Genomic DNA, 18,654 nt, shown 5'->3' with positions numbered 1-18,654 from the left:
GGATATGTTACCAAAGAAACGGGATGACTGTTACATGTTCCTCTATGCTCTTTGAATCTCATGTTTAGGGAACATGTAGAAATCATAATTGAATTGAAATGAACATTTTTTATTGATGTGAACTACAAGAAAAGGTTGCATTTTTTTTCCCTTTAGAAGTCTGTGGGGCAAAAAATGTGCATAACGGATATTTTTATATCAGTTATTTTTATACATATACTGAGATATAAGAATACATCACTTAATCTTCCATATTTTTTATTTTTATATAGACTCAGACTGTAGCAAACCAAATCAAATTCAATTCAAGAGAAAAGCCCTCTGTTATAGCCCAATGCTGTTTTTTTTTATTCCTAGTAGAGCTGCTTCTTTTGAAACATATCCTGCCAATCTTGCTAGCTCTTGAGCAACCATGAAGGAGGAATAAGTGGCAGACTGTCGATCCTCTTTTCATCTTATCTACCTATTTGCTCGACTTGCACAGAGCCAGTGCAAGATGGTCCCCAACTCTGACTGGTGTTGGATGAATATAAATAATAGGAATAAAGAATGGTCACCCGCAGTTATTTAGTTGCCTAGCATCATCTTTACTGCCTTTGCTGAGCTCTCTTTATTATGTTTTCATAATGGCATGCTATAATAATCACTTGATTTCTAACTCAAAGGATACCTGACCCCAGAAAATATGCATAGCATGATCTGATGGTTAAGGTGGGCAGCCAGAAATCCAAGTTTTCTTGTTTACAGGAGGAAAGGCAAACAAATGCATTCTGCTGTAGTCAGTTACCTGATTTTTCAGATATGAATTGTTTCTTGTCTAATATATACATGCAGGCATTTCATCTCACCTCACTAAGCAGTGTGTGTATTTTATTGGATTTTCTAAGGCTTTTGCAGATGGACATTTGTTTCTTTGTAAATGGTCTGGACGTGTTTAATTTACCCTTCAATAGGCTTGATTTTTGTATTCTAAATAATGTGCTCTAAATAATAACAAAAAGGTCCAGGGATCAAAAAAGCTCTTTGCAAATATGAAGGGCCAGACTCAACCATCCTTTACTCCTGTTGATTTCAGCATGACAGAGGACTCTGCAGTATGAAAAAGTAGCAGCCTGTTTTATGGAAACTTTGTGTTCCTTTTGTGCTGTTAAGAAAACATGTTGCTCCTAAGTTTTCTGTTGGTAAACTAAGGTAGAGGCAGTTTAAGCAATATATCCAGTGACTTGCAAGGGATTTAAGAAATTGCATCACCCAAGTGAGCAGCATGTGCATCATTTATGGGGTATTGCTTTTGGTAAAAAGTAAGAATTGAGCCAAAAATTAATGTATGCGGGCATCAGCTGGTGACATGGTGGGCGGGGGGGAAGCATGCTATGGGTCCCAGTTTCTTCCCACATCACCAGCAAACCATGCTATTTTACACCAAGAATTAAAGGCTCTAGGCCCTTGAACTGAAGGTTCAGATGAGCCTGTGCAGTCAGAGCATTTTCTTGGCACCCTGTATTTCCTTTTAAGCCCATGTATTAATTCCTTCCCACTGTGCTGCCACTGTTCCGTCAATGTCAGCAAACTGTGAAGGTGCATGGGAACATGCTTGGCAGCCCACGACAGTACCTGTCCCAAGAATGTTTTGCAGTAACTAAAGGAGATGATACACTAAAAAGAGGTAGCTCTTCATGCCATTTCGAGGAAACATCCAAAACGTCCTGTCCCTATTTCCATATAACAGCAGAGAAGGCTCTGGCTGAAACAGATGTTAGAAAGTAAAAAGAACAACATTTTCCACACTAAATCTAAAGCTTTTCTTCACTGCTGGGGAAACTGCTTTTTTTTTTTTTTTTTCTTTTTCTTCTTTTTTTTACCTCCTGGTAGTGGAGAGGCATGACTTATCCCAGCGGCAGTGCCCAGTCTGGAGCAGGGATTTGCATGCTGGTGTTCCATATCCTGCCACCCCTCTGCAGGCAGTCTGAGTCTGCTGGACTTGAATAAATGATTGGTGGAGGGGGAATTTAGAGGATGGGAGGCCCAGAGTCAAATCTTTGGTCTGAATCAGAAGTCTGTGTAGTTTGCAGTGGGTTATCTGGGGGAACTATGCTTCATGCTGAAGGGGAGCTTGTTCTCTCTGTATCCATGTACTGTAATGCAGCAATACCTCTTACAGTTATGCCCTCAAGTGCTTTTAAGGTGAAGATTGCTTTCTTTAATAGGTATATCTTGAGGTGAGGAAGGATAAGGAGCTGAGCTGGATATGCAAATCATGCAGGGGCTGATCAGACTCTGGCTGACTGCAGCAGATTGAGAATTAAGCCTTTGTGCTTAGGTTGTCAGAGGTCGATGAGTGTCCCAGCCTGCCTGAAAATTAGGATCTTATGGACCTGAGACTTGCAGCTTTCCTTTTTATAAACTGTAGACAATTTCAGTTATCATTACTGTGTCCATGCTTAGTTGTTGTTGCATTAGACTGCATGAACATAGAACAAAAAGGCTTAGTTCTGCAGCCTGATTTATCAATTAGAAATGTCACTGGGTGGAAGGAGGAGATGGATCCTGCGCTCGCCTCAGGGAGCTCGCTCGCTGCAGATCTGATCTGCACAGCACCTTGCAAAAAGCACTGATAAGCTGCTCAGAAGCAAAGCAAGCCACAATAAACATCGCAGTGGGTGGATAGTGTGTCGCTGGTGTGACCCTGCCATTGTTGCACCCTTTCTCTGAGCGCAACGCTGCCTGGGGAGCCTGTCAAAGAATCGCACCTTTGTGAAGGCAGGAAGATGCACCAGCTTGCAGGGGACACGTTATTTTCTTTGAGTTTCATTTTAACAGCTCACAAGCCTTGTCTATGCTAGCAAGTGGTATTTGATTTCCCAATTTTGCTGCCTGTTTTAGCTCTCCTAGTAAAGACAAGGGTAGAGAGCAGCAGTGTAGAGAACCATCTAATAGCTTTTGGCATGCCATACTCCATAGAGCTCCTTGACTTGGCTTGTTTGTGCCGTGTTTCAGATGAGAATAGCAAGACTTTTTTTCCCAAAAAATTTCTGTGCAGTTATCTTTGTGCAGTGAGATATTATCCTGTTAACTGTTTCATAGACTCCAAAATCTGGGTGTACCTTGAATATGGGGTCTGAATCAGTGCCTGCAATGAATCGGCACATCTTATAAAACTGAGGAAACTGCTGTTGGGGCTCTCAGTAGTAAATTAAGTTTTATCCCTCAGGTCAACACTCAAAGCCTATTTCTGAACTTTCCAGGCAGTTCTTCACTCACTACTAGCAATGCGGTAAAAGGTGAAACTGTTCATGTTTGTGACCGAAATACAACATGCTTCTAAGAACAATAAAGAATAGCTTTTACTTAGTTACACAGCACTACAGATATGTATATTTCTCCCTAGAAATACCTGGAAAATAAAGAATATTCCCCAAATTATACTAGGATGTCATTATGAAAATAACGGCCTTGTATTACGTGTACTATAAGCTATTGCCATGAGCTCGCCAATGAGAAGTCTGTTAAAGTCTCTCATTTTAGGCTTGTGACAGGAAATGGCAGCAGGAAGCGAACTGAAGGGGCTGGAGCTCCGTGCTCTGTGTGTGAGCGAGGGGATAAAGTACTTGTGTTTGAAATGATGATGCATAAACAGCATTTTCTTAATGATAAGGTTTGCTAACATGCAAGCGTTATAGTTTTGAGTTCTTTTTAAGATTATCTCTTCCTGGTGAAAGATTGTAATCCATAGCTGCTGTAAACCAGGGGAACTCATGCATTCAGTAGAGCCAGTCCAGCACACAAAAGCAGAGTTTGGCTGAAGGAGTTTCAAGATCTGAACTCAGACATGCATAACTGAGCTCAGCTCAATAAAAGCATCCTAGATTGGATTATACAGATAGAAATTTTTGAAGTGTATGTATTTTAATTTTGATCTGGAAGAGAGAGCTTGAAAAGCAGTCATGGCTATCAAGGGTTTGGAATATGTTAAAGGTCAAGGGTGTTAGTGTTTGGTTGGGGCCCAGATCTTACAGTGCAGTTAAAAAAATAAAAGATTTGGAATTCCCCTTTTTATTTATTTTAATTGTCATGTAATAATTTGCAAGTCAGATGTTGTTGGTTGCATTGTGTTTACTCCCATTTGTGTACTGGTTACTGCTGCTCTGCTGTGAGTGATAGAGAAGTTTCGTGTTTCTCTGGGAGAAAAGTGCAAATGGACTGTGCTTTCCCCTGCCAAACTCTTATGGTGGCCACATGGACATCATGAATCATCGCTAGGACAATGTGGGTGGTGGAGGAACAACCCAAACAGAAAGCGTACATCTTTGGAGGAGATCCACTATAAATCTTTCAAGTCAGCAATGCACTATGAAGAGTGGAGGTGGTGTTCTCTGTGCCCTTTGAACTGATGCAGCTGTGAAGGCCTCTGAAGCATGGATGCTCAAAGTCCATTTGATAAAAATGTATCTTTCCAGCTCTAGAGTCAAACAATGGAGTTCTAGTTTCTTTTTCCCTTGAATTTCTGCATGTCTGTCACCTTGGTGATCTTTTTCTGACAGTGGTTTCTTAGGATGCTAATAGCTAGAGCAGGTGAGCTTGAACATACTTGAATGTCTGCTGGTTTCAGGAGAGCTCCCGGGAGGGCAGGATCAGGGCCATTGTGTTCAGTGTGTCAGTGGCAAGTTGAGGCTTTCATCAGCATAGTGCCCAAAATGCTGTGTCTGAAGGGAGGCACTTGCCTCTGTCCACCAGAAACGAACCGCAGGGCTTGTGCTGGTGCCCAGGACACCAAAACTCACAAGCCTTTCTTCTTCCCTCCCTCTTGTTCCATCTTGTACCTCTTCTGGCTCCATCCTGTACCCCCTTTGGCATACCTGGCAGCTTTACTAAAATACATGAAACACGATTCACAGTTTGTTGCTTCAGGCAGGGCAGTAGCATTCATGTCTTCACGCACAGCAGGAGCAGTGTCACTCTGCTTGAGGCGTGCATCAGACCTCCAACCCGTGCCCATTCTCTTTGGGGATACATATATTTGTGTTGCTGTCTGTTGGGGATTGCTGTAGGAGATGGGTTCTCATTGCACATCCAGCTATGCCAACTGCATAGGTACCTGTTTTATCCCAGTATATTCATTTGCATCCCTTGCAATGGCTTGTCTATCTCTGGAATAACAATAATGATAACAACTATTCTGATGATGTCTGTACTACTTCACAGTGTCTCTGATTTCCAGCACTTCTGTGCATCTCTCATTGTAGATGTGCTTTATTTTAACTCTGGGTAAATAATTCAATTTATTTGAAACATATTACTTTCATTTTTATAAGCAAACAAGCAGGCTTCATAGGGATTTTCCCCTCAAACTTGCACTTTTCAGTATTCCTTTTTTTTTCCTGCTGCATCACAAGCTAGCAAATAAGCACAGCAGCGCTTTCTGGTTTTGGAATTTCAGCTTTCTAGAAAAAGTCTTTGTTTATAAAGCACAGTAAGTTGGACCCAGTGATGCTATCAATCTTCCTGCACCTCTCCCTGCAAGAGTTAAAAAGAAATCACAGCTCCCTAGAAAGGTTTTATATTCACAACTTAGAGCTGGGGAGAGTGATGATTTATGAAATATATATTTAGATACAGTTAAAATGCACAATAAATTTTTAAAATTTAAGAATTTATAGTTTCTTACATCACTCCCTTCTGTCCTGCAGCTGCAGCAAGATCTCAATACTTCTGGGTGTTTGGGCATAGGACTTGCTTATGAAAAGCAGCCAGAGAGTTCAGTGAAGGGGGTTAAATCCTTTGTTAAAGGGGTGCAGGAGTCCTCAGCATTCAGTTCTGGAGCAATGAACAGCTATGCACAACCAAGCCACAACGGGAAGAGTGGGGCAGCCTTGACAAGCAAGGAATGATGTTTTACTTTGAGCTGAAGCTCCTGGCGTGGCTGAGTCCACAGAAAGTGCTGCCCCAGACCCATGAATCCTGAGGCACACACTGGCTGACATTTTGTCATAAGCAAAGCCATTTTCCCACACTATTGCAAGTGCTCTTCTATGCAGTAGATGCCTTTTACAGCTCATGTGTGTTGTATAAATTCTGCTCAAAATCAGCCAAATGACTTGAAACATGAAGCAGTCTGGCCAGGACAATTCACTATATAAAACTGTGATGGGATGGCAATCTGGCATGTATAATGTGACTAGAAGGTGGCTCGTGTATTGGTTTTGATGATAGTGAGGAACCAGGGCTGAGGATCATGGTCCTTTGTGAGAGATGTGAAAGGAAATTCTAAGACTGTCCACAGTAATGTTCCCCTTTTCTGTTGTGTCAAGTCTGAAATCCCTCACCGTGCCCCAAACAGGGAACTAAAAGCCTGTAAGTAGTCTGACAGTTTAATGAATGACCAAAAAACTCCCAGGGAATGCAAAAAATAGCCAACTATTTTCAACAATTATCTCTTTGGACTTAATGATGCAAAATTAATAATGCAATTTTCTCAGGCAAATTAAAGATAAGAAAGGCACCAAAATTTTTTTCTTAAACTTTAAATCTTTTTTCCCAGATCCATCCAACAGAGATGTTTGCTATTGACCCCAGCAAATTGTATTCTCATTGACTTTATAAATTAATGAACTGAAATAGAAGGTTTAAGCTATGGAGAATTGAGGGGAACAGGACATATCTTAGAACTAGGATCATAACTCAGTCACAGACACAGTCCATTGCTGAACGTGCATTATAGTGCAGTTTTTTAAGGTGTCTTAAATGTAGCCTAAGACAAAAGCCCAGCATCTGGGGAAGAAAAACAAACTGTTGTTTTGGGGTTTTTTTAATGTGAAGTGCTAAGGAAGAAGTCACAAATATCTGGGATTAGTTACAGATTTAGTAAAATGGAGAGTGGTACTTTAATCTTAAACGATTCAATTTGTTTCCAACATGTGAGGTTCTACAGAGAGTATATGAAATAAATCTACTATCTTGCTGTATTCTTGACAGTTTAGAAAGAGCACACAAGTACTAGCACTTTCTCTGCTCCATGCAGTCTGTGGCTGGGGTCCAGCATTTAAAGCTGGATGCACATCTTCACTCTAAATCTGTGGAGCAATGGGACGAACCTGAGGAATAAATTGTAGATGTCCCTGTTGGGAAGTCCACGTGATTTTTTGCATGAGCTAAAGGTGATCACCTTCCAGGTTAAACTCCTCTCCTCATGCCTTGCAGTGCACTAAAGGAAGGTGGCTGCAAAGCGACGCGCAGGTCCTGCTCTGTAGTTCTCTCTGCAAAAAGATGTCAGAACTGGGGAGGATCAGGGAGGTTTTGTTCTCTTTGGGTTTCTGTTTTGTTTGTTCTTTCTAAGTAAAAGAGGAAGGCATCTCAGCAAATCCCACCTTTTGTGAGCACTGAAGAGTAACAAGTATTAATCAGGAGGATTAGAGTTTGCCCTTTTTTGCTGTGCAGATTAGAAAGTTTCAGGGTAAATGGGACACTTTCTGCTTTTCCTTGCTGCTATAGCTGATGAAAATCCAACAAACCTTCCTCCCCACAGGTTTACCCCCTGGCTAAAATGTGTTGGCTGCCCCAGGTGCTTTTGTAATCCCACGGGGCAATTGTCAGACATTAAACTGGGGATCTCAGAAAAACACTGCAAAACAGGAAAAAATCTAAGGATCACACACACAAAAATGCAAAAGAGTGTGGCTGCAGAAACGGAGTTGCCATAGCTGTTAGAGACTCAGCGAGACAGGGTGGAATCCAGTGTTTTGGAAGGTTTCCCCGTATGACACAAGATTTTGGAATTTTACAGCTGGTAAATCCTTATTAACACAGGCAGCCACTACTGGCCTGGATTCCCTGGCTCACTGTTTACTATGGGGGCGCCTAGTGGAAGTATGCCTGGTCCTGATTATTCAGCTTTGAATCTTAATTGTTTAAAGAGAATATTAAAAAATAATATTAATTTTTGGAATAAACAAAAGCTCCCATCACCTGTTGACAGAAAATTGATCATGTAAAAAGCTGGCATGGGGAGTGGAATTCCCTATTCTCCCACTTAGTCATCGCATCCTGGTGTGACTCATTTTATTACATGGAGGTTCCCAGTGGTTTTATTTTGAGAGGAGCTTTTGTTTAATAATTTATACACACACTCACATACAAACACACGTATAATCTTAAAAAAAAAAAATCTATTTTGATGAATTGGCATAAGGGTTCATTTGGAAGAGCTCTGGAGTGACAGACTGCCCCTGCTGCTTCACTACTCAACTACTGTATTTATGTTTTATTTTAGTGTGAATTGAATTCCTCAACAATAGATGGAGAGAAATCTCCTCTAGACTTGTTCTCACTGTGCAAAATGTCAGATTTGGGGCTGGGCTGGATGGCAGATGACTAATCCATTGGCCTTTTACCTCCCAGACCTTGACTTGTATCTTTGGCCTTGGTGACTCAAATTTATATCCACAGTGAAATGAAGGCACTGGCCTCAACTCATCATAAACAGGGCTTCATTAACTGCAGTGGGCAGTCTGCCTTCAGAAAGAAAAAGAAATCCATGGAAACCAAGCTCAGTGAAAAATTCAATAACTGTACTTTTGTGAGTTTTAAATTCATTCAAGCTGTGTTTGAGAACTATTCTGAAGTAAAACTTAGAAGGAGACAACTGCTTAGGACTAGATGCTGAGCAACCTTGCATTGACATGAAGCAGAGTTAACTTCCAGCTGAAATCAGAATTGTCCCTGAAAAGAGCAACAGAGACTTTATGTGAGTTTTCTGCTGCCCATAAGGTTTCCTCATCCCAGAAGTGCTGTCTGTTCTGCTGGAAAGCATTCATTGGTGTTTACTTTGTTTTTGGAGTGGCTCTAAAAAACAGTCCGTTTTCCAGAGATGCCTGTCATCTGCTGATAAAAGCTGACAGAGACAATCGTTATGCTTTTTTGGAAGACCTTCCAAAAAACACAGTAAAAAGGGACAATTCATTGCAAGCCCAAAGTGAACTCTGCAGAAGTGTGTAGTCAGGGCAGCTGCCCCACTAGCTACCATGCTTAGTTTCTTTGGGGAACTAGCATGGTTTGCTGCCTGGGAGAAAGGTAACAGGTTGTTCATTAAGTAATTTGTGTAATGCTTGACTGAAAAGCAAAGCAGTGTACATTTTTAAGCATAAAATCACAAGCAGGCACAGAACCACATACTGAATCGGCACAATAGTATACTTAGTCTTCAACAGGAGAGAAATGCAAAGAAAATTTCCTGAACCTCTCAGTCCATCAGTCATGCTTGTTCAAATAAAGCAGTAAGTTTATTTCTCTGCTAGTTACTGACCCCAAAGTCATGAGTAAGATATCGTGAATAATATGTAAAGGCTGTAACTGGTTCAGAAAACCTTTAATTGGCTAATTAAAAAAAGCCCTATAAGGGGCTGCAGAGAATCACCCAAAATGTTCCTAATGCAGAGTGACATTTTGATTTTCCCCTAAGTTTGAAGCAAGACTTTTGGTATGATCACAGTTTGAGTTAGAGAGGATAGAATTACTTTCTTCCAACAACTCATTCATTCCTCCAAAGAGTGCTGACACAATCAGATCTCTCATCAGGGTTTAGTGCTAAGTCTCATAGCCCTGAAGCAGCACAAAAATCTCTATTTCCTGAACATTTCACTGACCTGTACTGTTAAAGAGTTGCCAACTAAGACAAACCATTAAATGAGCAGGGAACCACAACAGTAAAAATACTACATGAGGCAGCCATGGTTAGTAAGACCTCAGGGTCTAAATCCAAAAATATTTTTATCAACTTTTGTGGATCTACTGCTCTTTTCAGAGGCGCGGATTGAATTCCCCATTGTGGAGGTAGAATTTGCGACACACCACACACGTTGACCTGGCACCAAATTCCCGTGTGATCCACGTGCATACTGGGACATGGTTGCAGTGCCCTGGCTGGTGTCTATCGCTACCTGGACAGCCCAGCACTGACTGGGACTTGCAGAGCACACACTTGCTGCATCTGTGTGCTCGTGCTCTTACAATGCTTCAGCTCTTTTGCAGTTTTCTTACTCTCCAATGTCAAAACAGGTTTAATTATACCCAATAAACAGGTATCTGTACTTGGCGACTTTAGATTAAATTATCAATCAAGCTGGGGCTTAATCTTATCTGTTTGCAAGCAAGGAGGAGACCAGTCATTTGTCCCGTTTGTGGCATGGCAGAATTACAGGGTAATTAAGGCCATAAGGGACCTCAGGAGGTTGTGGAGCCCAACCTCCTGCTCAAAGCAAAATGCATTCACAGTGTTTAGGCACCACCTGGGTTGCAACACTGGCACTGAAGAAAAGGGTCTACTTCTGAGTACCCAGGCTGTGGCACAAGTTTTGTATTGGGGGCTGTGCTCTACCATCATATCAGCATTATGATTTTTAGCACATCCTTCCAATAAAAAAATCAATTTTTGCTGATGACTTTCTTCAAACATCCACTTTAATTTCCTCCTCAAAAAAACCCATCTCATTTATGCACATTGTAAAGATGATAAATGTGTTGACAGTTCAGTGCAAGTGTTTTCTGTTCAAAATTTGCTCAAATTGTCCTACAGATGGGCCTTAGACCTCTTAGTTTATTCCTCCTACTTTCTGTTAACTCTCTGAGTGTACGTAATAAAAGGATTTATTTTAGTTGCCAGCAAAAAGGATAGGTTAAAGTAGAGAAATTTCTAAATGCAGTTGTATTTTTCATTTTATTCACGACCTCCCTCATCCTTCTGCCAAAAGCTCATCGTAATGTGCGTACCTAGAAGGGTTAAAGGAAAAGCAAATATTGGTTGTCTCGAATGAAAGTTTGTACATTTGCAACTATAAAAGTGAAGCAGACAGATGGAGCCACATCATGATGTTTAAGCATAAAGGTCAGGGAGTGAGCTGCAGAGTGGTTATATTCAACAAGGCTTTGGTGCTTAAAGAACAGGGGTTGCCACTGCTGACAGATTTGTTAGAAACCTGTTTAGCTGCCATGAGTGTGAATATATCCAAACAGAAGCATCTATCATCATTAGAATGATAACCCCAAATACATTTATTTCTTGTTTGTTTGGGTTTATTCTCATTCTTGCTCCTAATCTCCACAGACTTTGGACTCAGCCTAAACATCATTTGATTTTTATGGTTGGCTTCATTAGCTTTTAGTGCAATGTCAGTGGCTTGGTTACTAAATCGAATCCCCTGTGGTTGTGGTTGCATATGCTTCACAGGCCTTGCATACGGCAGATGACTTGGAGGCCCGTTTCTCCTTTATTTTATGCATTCTGGACAAACAAATCCTTTTGATTTCTACCTTCTTTGTGAAGTTAGGGCTGTTGTATCTGCACAGACTGTTTGAATTTAGCAGTACAGAAACAGGGATGAAAGCATTCTGCCTGGAGGAAAACCAGTGTCAAATATTCCCACTTGGCTGTCCTTGTTGTCAGGACATCTTCATATTGCATTGCTTAGACAGCTCCCAATGTGTGTCTTTATCAGAGCTCCTATTTTATGATGTATTTTGTTGTTTCCTTTTCCTTCCTTTTTTCCTCAGAGAACTATAAAAATTTATCTTTTTTTTTTTTTTTTGGTGGGGGGTATGAGGTGGTTTCTTAACACATACTATGATAGTTTCTTTTCATTGAGATCACATAGAAGAGGAATTAAGTCAGACATCAGAGAATGCATTTAGTATTTGCTGGATTAAACCCCTGGTATTTGCTGGCTTCCCCCTTCCCTGAGATATTTACCATTTCAACCATGGTAAAGTGTTAGCTGTATTAATAGAGCTGTGGATTTAACCTGCAACAGTCCAGAGCAGTGGCCAAAGCGAAGGCTTATTGTTAAATAATGGAGCATCTTCCATGTCTTTGCAGAGCGGTCCTTTGGGATGTGAAGGCTAAAGAGCAGAGCAGGCTAGCGCCTTGCTGGCACTAATTACACAGCTCACTTAGGCTGTCTCTGCTCCGGCAGTCCATCACTAATCCACGTGTTAGCATAGAAAAGACAACTGACTCACTGTGGAGGAACTTGAAACACTTAAAAAGGAAAAGAAAAAAGTCAGAATTATTTAACATTTTCTCCTTGCACCAGAATGCTGTGGTAGTAGCAGGGTGAGGTGTTGTAGACCCAGGCTCTCTCTCCCCCTGTCAGGCTCTTCCTCACAGGTAACCATGGATGGAGCCAATCTTTCAGCTTTTCCCCAGTTGCCCCTGTTTCTCCAGTGGGAAGGACGGGGGGTGAGGAGGTCCAGCCAGCCTGTGTGCCCACACCCTGCCCAAAGGCACTGGGGAGCTGGGCCTGAGGGAGGAAGGGCCACAATGTTGGTGATGGACTCAGGGAAAACCCGTCTCTCCCTCGTGTGTGTTTAGGGGCCATAACACAGCAGAGGTGTCTGAGGTGCTGGGGGTGGTGAGGGAGCCTCGGGCTGAAGGACACAGAGATGGGGCAGGCAGGGCCTTCCCTGGGGCTGCGGGTCCAGCCTGGCCCAGCCATGGAAGAGCAACTCGAGTCCCTCTTGGAGAGAGGCGGCCGGAGAGCTGAGCACATCTGTCAGCTCATTGTCTGCGTGGAGCAGAGAACAAAGAGGAAAACAACAGAAAAAATGCAAAATGCATTTAAAAATACTCTTTCATTTCCCTTTTCGCCAGAAGCAGAAGTACTTAAATAACAGAGGACAAAAGCAGCTCTTACAGAATTTCCAAGAATTGGGAAAAATAAAAAGTCCTGTGAGAAGGACTGGTTTTAGGAGATTTCCACCCCTGTCCTGCCAGACCTGGGCTTGCAGGCTGGGGAACCCCTGCAGAAACGCCCGGGAGCTGCCTCCCCTTCTCCAAAGCAAACACCAGCCTTGCGGCTGCTGTATTTCAAGTCACGTCAGTCCGTTTGGATACGTGTCCTCTATTCATTTTAAAAGCAAGCTTTCAGAAAGGTATGAGGCAATTTTTTTTTCCCATCAGTATTTTTCTTCTGCAAATTGCTTGGCTAAAAGGCTCAGCAGAATATAAAAATCAAAGGGATAGAGATTAAAATCTGAAAGGAAAAAAATAATAAGGAAGGCATTGCTAAAAGATGTTTCTGGGAAGTGTGGGCGACAGTAGATTTAAGAAACATTTGTAGCCAGATGAAGCACCCAATCTGTGTACAAATGTCCTGTCACTACTGATGTACTCTTATAGCATGGGGGGTACTTTGCTGGTATGCCATACAAGGGGATCAAATTTTATTTTCCTCTATAAATGCAATTTTCTGTAACAGAATGGAGACAAGCTGCATGGGGGTAATTAAGAACAGAAAAACTTCTAGTGTTTCAGAGGTAGAGGCTGTTGCACATGCAATGAGGTGCTTTTACACTGAGTACGGTGAATATTTGATGCTTTATAGTGACTTCAAGACTGCCAGAGGCACTCTGTCACAGCCCACAGTGGTGGATCCACTGCCGGAGATGTTGGGCTTGTTCCTCGATCAGAGGAGATGTATTGCTAGATATCACGTGCTGAGGTTTCATATTGCACATATCAGAAATGTGTATAAATAGTGAGGAGGCATGCATAACACAAATCAAGCACCTTATATAGCTGATTTCCCAGTTATGGTAAGAATCCGTCCCTGTTGAACTACTTCTAGAAAAACCTACGCTCCCATGAGAATTCAGAGCATCTGCCAGTTTCACTGTGCAACACCTCTAAAAATCAGCCCTGAAGTGGCTCAGTTTGCTTGCTTCCATCTCCATGCACTCCATACCAGATGTAGAGTTTTAGCTAGTCCTTCCTCCATCTCCTCACCCATTCCACCACCTACCACACTGGTAGGGAGCTATGTGGTCTTAGCTTAAAATAGCATAGTTTGCTGAGCTGCTGACCGAATGTGACCAGTAACAAGTTATCTGACCTTCTCGTGCCCTCCATCAGTCAAGCTAGCTGAAATCAAGTCTGGTAAAAGTGCAGATGTTGCACCTGTGTTAAATGATTCATACCTCAGTATGGCTAATTTCTACATAAACATTTAATTTTAATATGTATGTAAGCTTTTTCCTGGCAAGAGAAGTGTTCAGTGATGTGTTTAAATTAAATGCTGTTGCTTTTGGTTAGGGCTGGGAAGGTGCTTGAAATTAAGTCCATTTAGAGAGTTTTGCTAACTTGATGCCCTTAATTTGTCTTTTTTTTTTTTAAGTCAAGCTTTATGATTAAAAAAACATACAGTGAGGTTAATATTGTGATATTCTTCTAGATGGGCAGCAGATCTGGGAAATGGAGGCAACAGTGGACAAAGATAAGAGCCAGCCTGTAAGTATGCAAAACATTGAATGTCCTCTCCTTCAGCTTCTCAGACAGCAAGTTGTATTCAAGTGGTGGTTTTAAAAGAGCGTCTCAAAAGCAGAAAGAGCAGCTATCTTACTGCTGTGATGAACAAATGTCAAATGCTTCAGCAGTAAATGTGTTGCAAAAAGAAACTATTCATTTAGCAGTAACTCACAGCAAATTGAATAACTGCTAGATTTAGTGTTCTTGCAGAAGACTCTATTGTATCAGCCTCTGCAGGATACTGGCTGTCCTCACTTCCTTTTGCCTGTATGGAAGTCTTGGGTGCTCTGTACTTTGCAGGACAGGATTTGCTCTATAGTACTTAAAATTAACATTGATATTTCAAGGGAATGAGCCTCTTTGTTCATTTTGCTTAATGGGACCTTACTGTAGTTGTTCAGTGCATTTAGGAGCTAGCACTTACATTGCCATGGGCCATGCCTGCCCTTGTGGGAGAGAACAGGACACTTACTGTTAATTTCCATGGAATTGGCATCCGGCTGTGTATAAGTAAAAAGCCTATAGAATAATCAGGTTTATTCTAACAAAAAGAGGGAGTTCTGCAATACATACTTTTTTATCAAACACAGTGTGGTTAACAGTGCTGCTGCATTTATCACCATTCTATGTGTTTTATTTGTAGCTGAAACGTCTCCCTCCAAGTTCAGGACAACATCAAGTACAAGAGAGGATACAGTACATAGAAACCAGCTTCCTAGTACCAAAAATCTTCTAGTCTTCCACCATCTGCCCTTTTTTACCTTTCTTCTTCTCACACCCTTCTTTATAGGGATGAATAGGAAGATTTCTGTTCCTTTATACCTGAACGCATAACGGAGGAGACCCACACGAGAATCTGCAGTCAGCCTCGGTTACTAATTCTATATTGTCACCTCTCATTGTTTCAGAGCATGCTTTTTGTAGAAATACCAGAGTACCGTAACAAGCACATTCGCACAGCTGTGAAGGTGAATTTCTATGTCATCAATGGGAAAAGAAAAAGAAGCCAACCCCAGCATTTTACCTATCACCCAGGTAATTCTCAAGGACACAGCAAGTTGTTGTCTAGTTCTCATGAACAAGATTTTATTTTCTGCTGTGTTGTTTTCTTGCCATTATTTGAGGATCTATATTTTACTAATTTAATTCAGCTGAGTGCAACTGAGCACTCAACAATTGTTTGGTTTAAAGAGTGCATGTGATTTATGATGAGGAATTTCCCATACATTTAAGGGGACAGTTACCTTGGCAATAGGCTAATGCTGCCCCATTCACTTGATGGAAGTTTGCCAACAGCCTCAGTGGGAGCAGACTCAGTCTGTCACATGATGTGACCCTGTGAAAATCATGAGCATTGCCTTCCCCAGATGACATGTATGACACAAAGATAACATCAGATCTGGGAAAGTAACAAGGGCTTGGTATGGAGGAAGACAAGCAATATATATTCCTCATAATGAGGTTGGTTGAGAAAAATATGAATGCTTTTCTTATGTTCTTCCTCTTGGGAATTGGTGAGCCATGTCACAATAAATGCAATATGATTACTAATGAGATTCCCAGAATTTCTCAGCTTTGACTGGGAGAAAAATCTTGTGAGAAAATCAGAAAATTGTGTTTGTGGAAACCAGAAAGCATAAAATAACTACCACATTCTATGCAGGCTTCAAAATGACTGGTTTCTAAGGACAGGCAAACATTTGTTCTGATTCTTATTTTGGTCTCCTCCAGCCTGAAAATCTCTGATCCTCTCCATGAATTTATGAACTGTATAGGGTGTCACCAATGTAAGGGTTTTGTATAGTTGCTAAATTGTTCTGCTATGGAATAGTATTGAGAAGTACAATACTATCTCAATATGATCCCTAAAATAGACTGCTTCAGAGAAGGAATTCTCACACTTCCAAAAAGTAACCCCATTGTATGACCATTATATGCTTTCCATTGTATTTCCGTGGTATTTCTGTACTGAGTTTTGGGAAGATTTGACAAAAAAAACCCCATTAGAAATGTGAGAATTTGTCTGTAGAGGACCATCATTTGTCCACACCAAGATTCATACAACTCTTACTAAACCATGGTCTTTCAAATGATTGTTAGGTCTTCAGCTCTCAGTACTGAGGAAGTTACGTGCAGCAAAGGAACAAAAAGGAAGCTCTAAAATAGTTCAACTCTGCCTTTGGGCACTAATTAAATATTTGACAGAAAAATAAGGAGTTGTATATGTCATAGGATTTCTATTTATTCGGTCTTCCTTTGAGATGGAAGTACTACACAAAACACCTATATGGCTTCTTATTTTGCTTGTGTTCTAGAATGGCCCTTAAATGAATTAAAATATGAGCTGAAGTATGGATGTTTTTAATTTTTAGAAATTTGTGGTTAAATAGATAATTAAAGATTTTTAAGAACATCTCAGTACAGAGTGCTTTCAAAAGTGGCTCTGCTGTGATGGCACATACATGATTTGTTAAACTCAATGCCTGCGAGGTACGAGCTCACACATGCAAACCTTGTAGACAGCTTAAATCTCTTATTACTTAAAGGAAAACCTCTCTGTTTCTCATCAGCTTGTTACGAATAATGTCCTTTGCATGCTTTATTCTAGTACCATCAATCAAAACAGAGCCCATTGATGACTATGATCCAGCCTTAATCTGCAATACAGTACACAGTGGTCTGGGAACAGTAACACAGCCTTACTATTCACAGCACACAATGATCACCGAATCCCCTTCCTGTCTTGTGGCCACTATGGCTCCTTGCCAGCAGTTGCGCTCGGGCCTTTCTTCTCCTGATTCTCGATACCATCAGCAGAATCCAGCCGCTGTAATATACCAAAGAAGCAAAAGCCTTAGCCCAAGCCAACTGGGCTACCAGCAATCCAATTTGATGGCTACACCAGTTGCTATTTCAGATGCCCATAGGTCAGTGCTGGTGCATGCTGGTTCTCCAGGCCAAGCTTCAGCAGTGCTCCACCACTCTCCAGGCAACCAGCAGTCTTCTCCAGTGATTCACTATTCTCCTACCAACCAGCAGCTGAGGTGTGGAAGTCACCAAGAATTTCAGCACATCATGTGCTGTGAAAATTTTACGTCCAATGTTGCAAGATCCAGCCAGCCCCAGGTCAGTCAAGCACAAAGGTTAAGTCCAAGTTCATATCCTACCGTGATTCAGCAGCAGACAGCCTCAGGCCAGCGAGCAGCAAAAAATGGACCACCGGTTAGCGACCAGAAAGAAGTGTTACCAGCTGGAGTCACTATTAAACAGGAACAGAATCTGGACCAAGCATATCTGGATGACGGTAAGCACTGCTCTTCTCTTGTGTGGGTTGGTTTGTTGGAGGGAGGGAGGAAGTTTAGGACTTACAAATCTCACCTGTTCCTCTGCACAAAAGCAACGTGGCCTTTTGATGGGTTGACATTTGCTGTTTGCTCATGCTGTATTTTGGTCTTTCATCAACTGCATTTTTTGGAGATGGCAATAACTTTGGCAACTGAGCAAAAAACATAGTGTTCTGCAGAAACCCTCTGTCTTGCTTCGTGCCATGGTGCGAGCTGTCAGGTCTCAAGCTGTTGCCATTTTCTTTTCATTTGCCAAAGGTTAGTTTGGAAAATGGAGAATCTGAAACAAAATGCACTTTTAAATTATTTTTTTATTATTCATATCAGGGCAAAGTCCACTTTGTAAAATGCTTTTGTACATTTTGTACAAAAAAAAAAAGCCTATTGAACAGTCTATCAAGGCCTGAAATGAATGGGGTTAGTGCTGCAGGCAAAACTATTGCAGATGTTCCAGATGAACAGTAGGACATTGATAAGTAAAACAATGCTGTTTCTTTGTTGTGGGCCCAGCAGATTTAGCCTTTAAGAATGAATATAAGTTAGAGTAAAGCTTTCTGTGAACATATCCTGCTTATTCTTAGGTAGGCAGCTATTTGCAGTCTGGTTGATTGGTTCTTTTATTAAAGTGTGTTCCTTGCAAGAGGAAATCAATGCAAAGTTAATAGTGCAGCTGGACGCTGCAATCATAAAGGCCTGTAGCAAAACTGACATTGATTTTAGTGGGAGCAGAAGGAGGTTGCTGGATATATTGCTGCAAATATAGGGTGTTCTTATGCATAAAGTAGACCTGATTTTCACATATATTCACTGCTGCTATCCTCTCAATCTAGGCAATTGAATGCATGGTTTGATCTTGTGAATGTGCACTGTTATGTGCTTTGTATGCACACAGTAGGGATTTTTCCTGCAGTTACTCATCTGGAGTTGTGAAATTGTGCCCATTAAAGTTTTATTTTCTTCAACTTTGGTACTGAGTGCTCTGTGACTGTATCACGTCCAGTCTTCATTGCTGCTTTTGTG

The 18,654-nt window shown here is 41.3% G+C and overlaps 1 protein-coding gene across 1 annotated transcript in view; it reads left to right on the top strand.

The window, feature by feature from the left end:
* NFATC2 (nuclear factor of activated T cells 2) overlaps window positions 1–17,594 on the top strand; it is a gene marked incomplete at its 3' end in the record, with an annotated part of 50,262 nt that extends 32,668 nt beyond the window's left edge. Inside the window, exons 7-9 of the mRNA XM_029086395.1 lie at window positions 14,217–14,272; window positions 15,199–15,325; window positions 16,899–17,594. Coding sequence (XP_028942228.1) covers window positions 14,217–14,272; window positions 15,199–15,325; window positions 16,899–17,594 — 879 coding nt within the window. The remainder of the gene's footprint in view (window positions 1–14,216; window positions 14,273–15,198; window positions 15,326–16,898) is intronic.
* Between the last annotated feature and the right edge of the window lie 1,060 nt (window positions 17,595–18,654).

Source organism: Antrostomus carolinensis, unplaced genomic scaffold (genome assembly GCF_000700745.2).
Source record: "Antrostomus carolinensis isolate BGI_N321 unplaced genomic scaffold, ASM70074v2 scaffold26998, whole genome shotgun sequence".
Lineage (NCBI taxonomy): Eukaryota > Metazoa > Chordata > Aves > Caprimulgiformes > Caprimulgidae > Antrostomus > Antrostomus carolinensis.
This window is presented reverse-complemented; position numbering and strand designations above follow the sequence as displayed.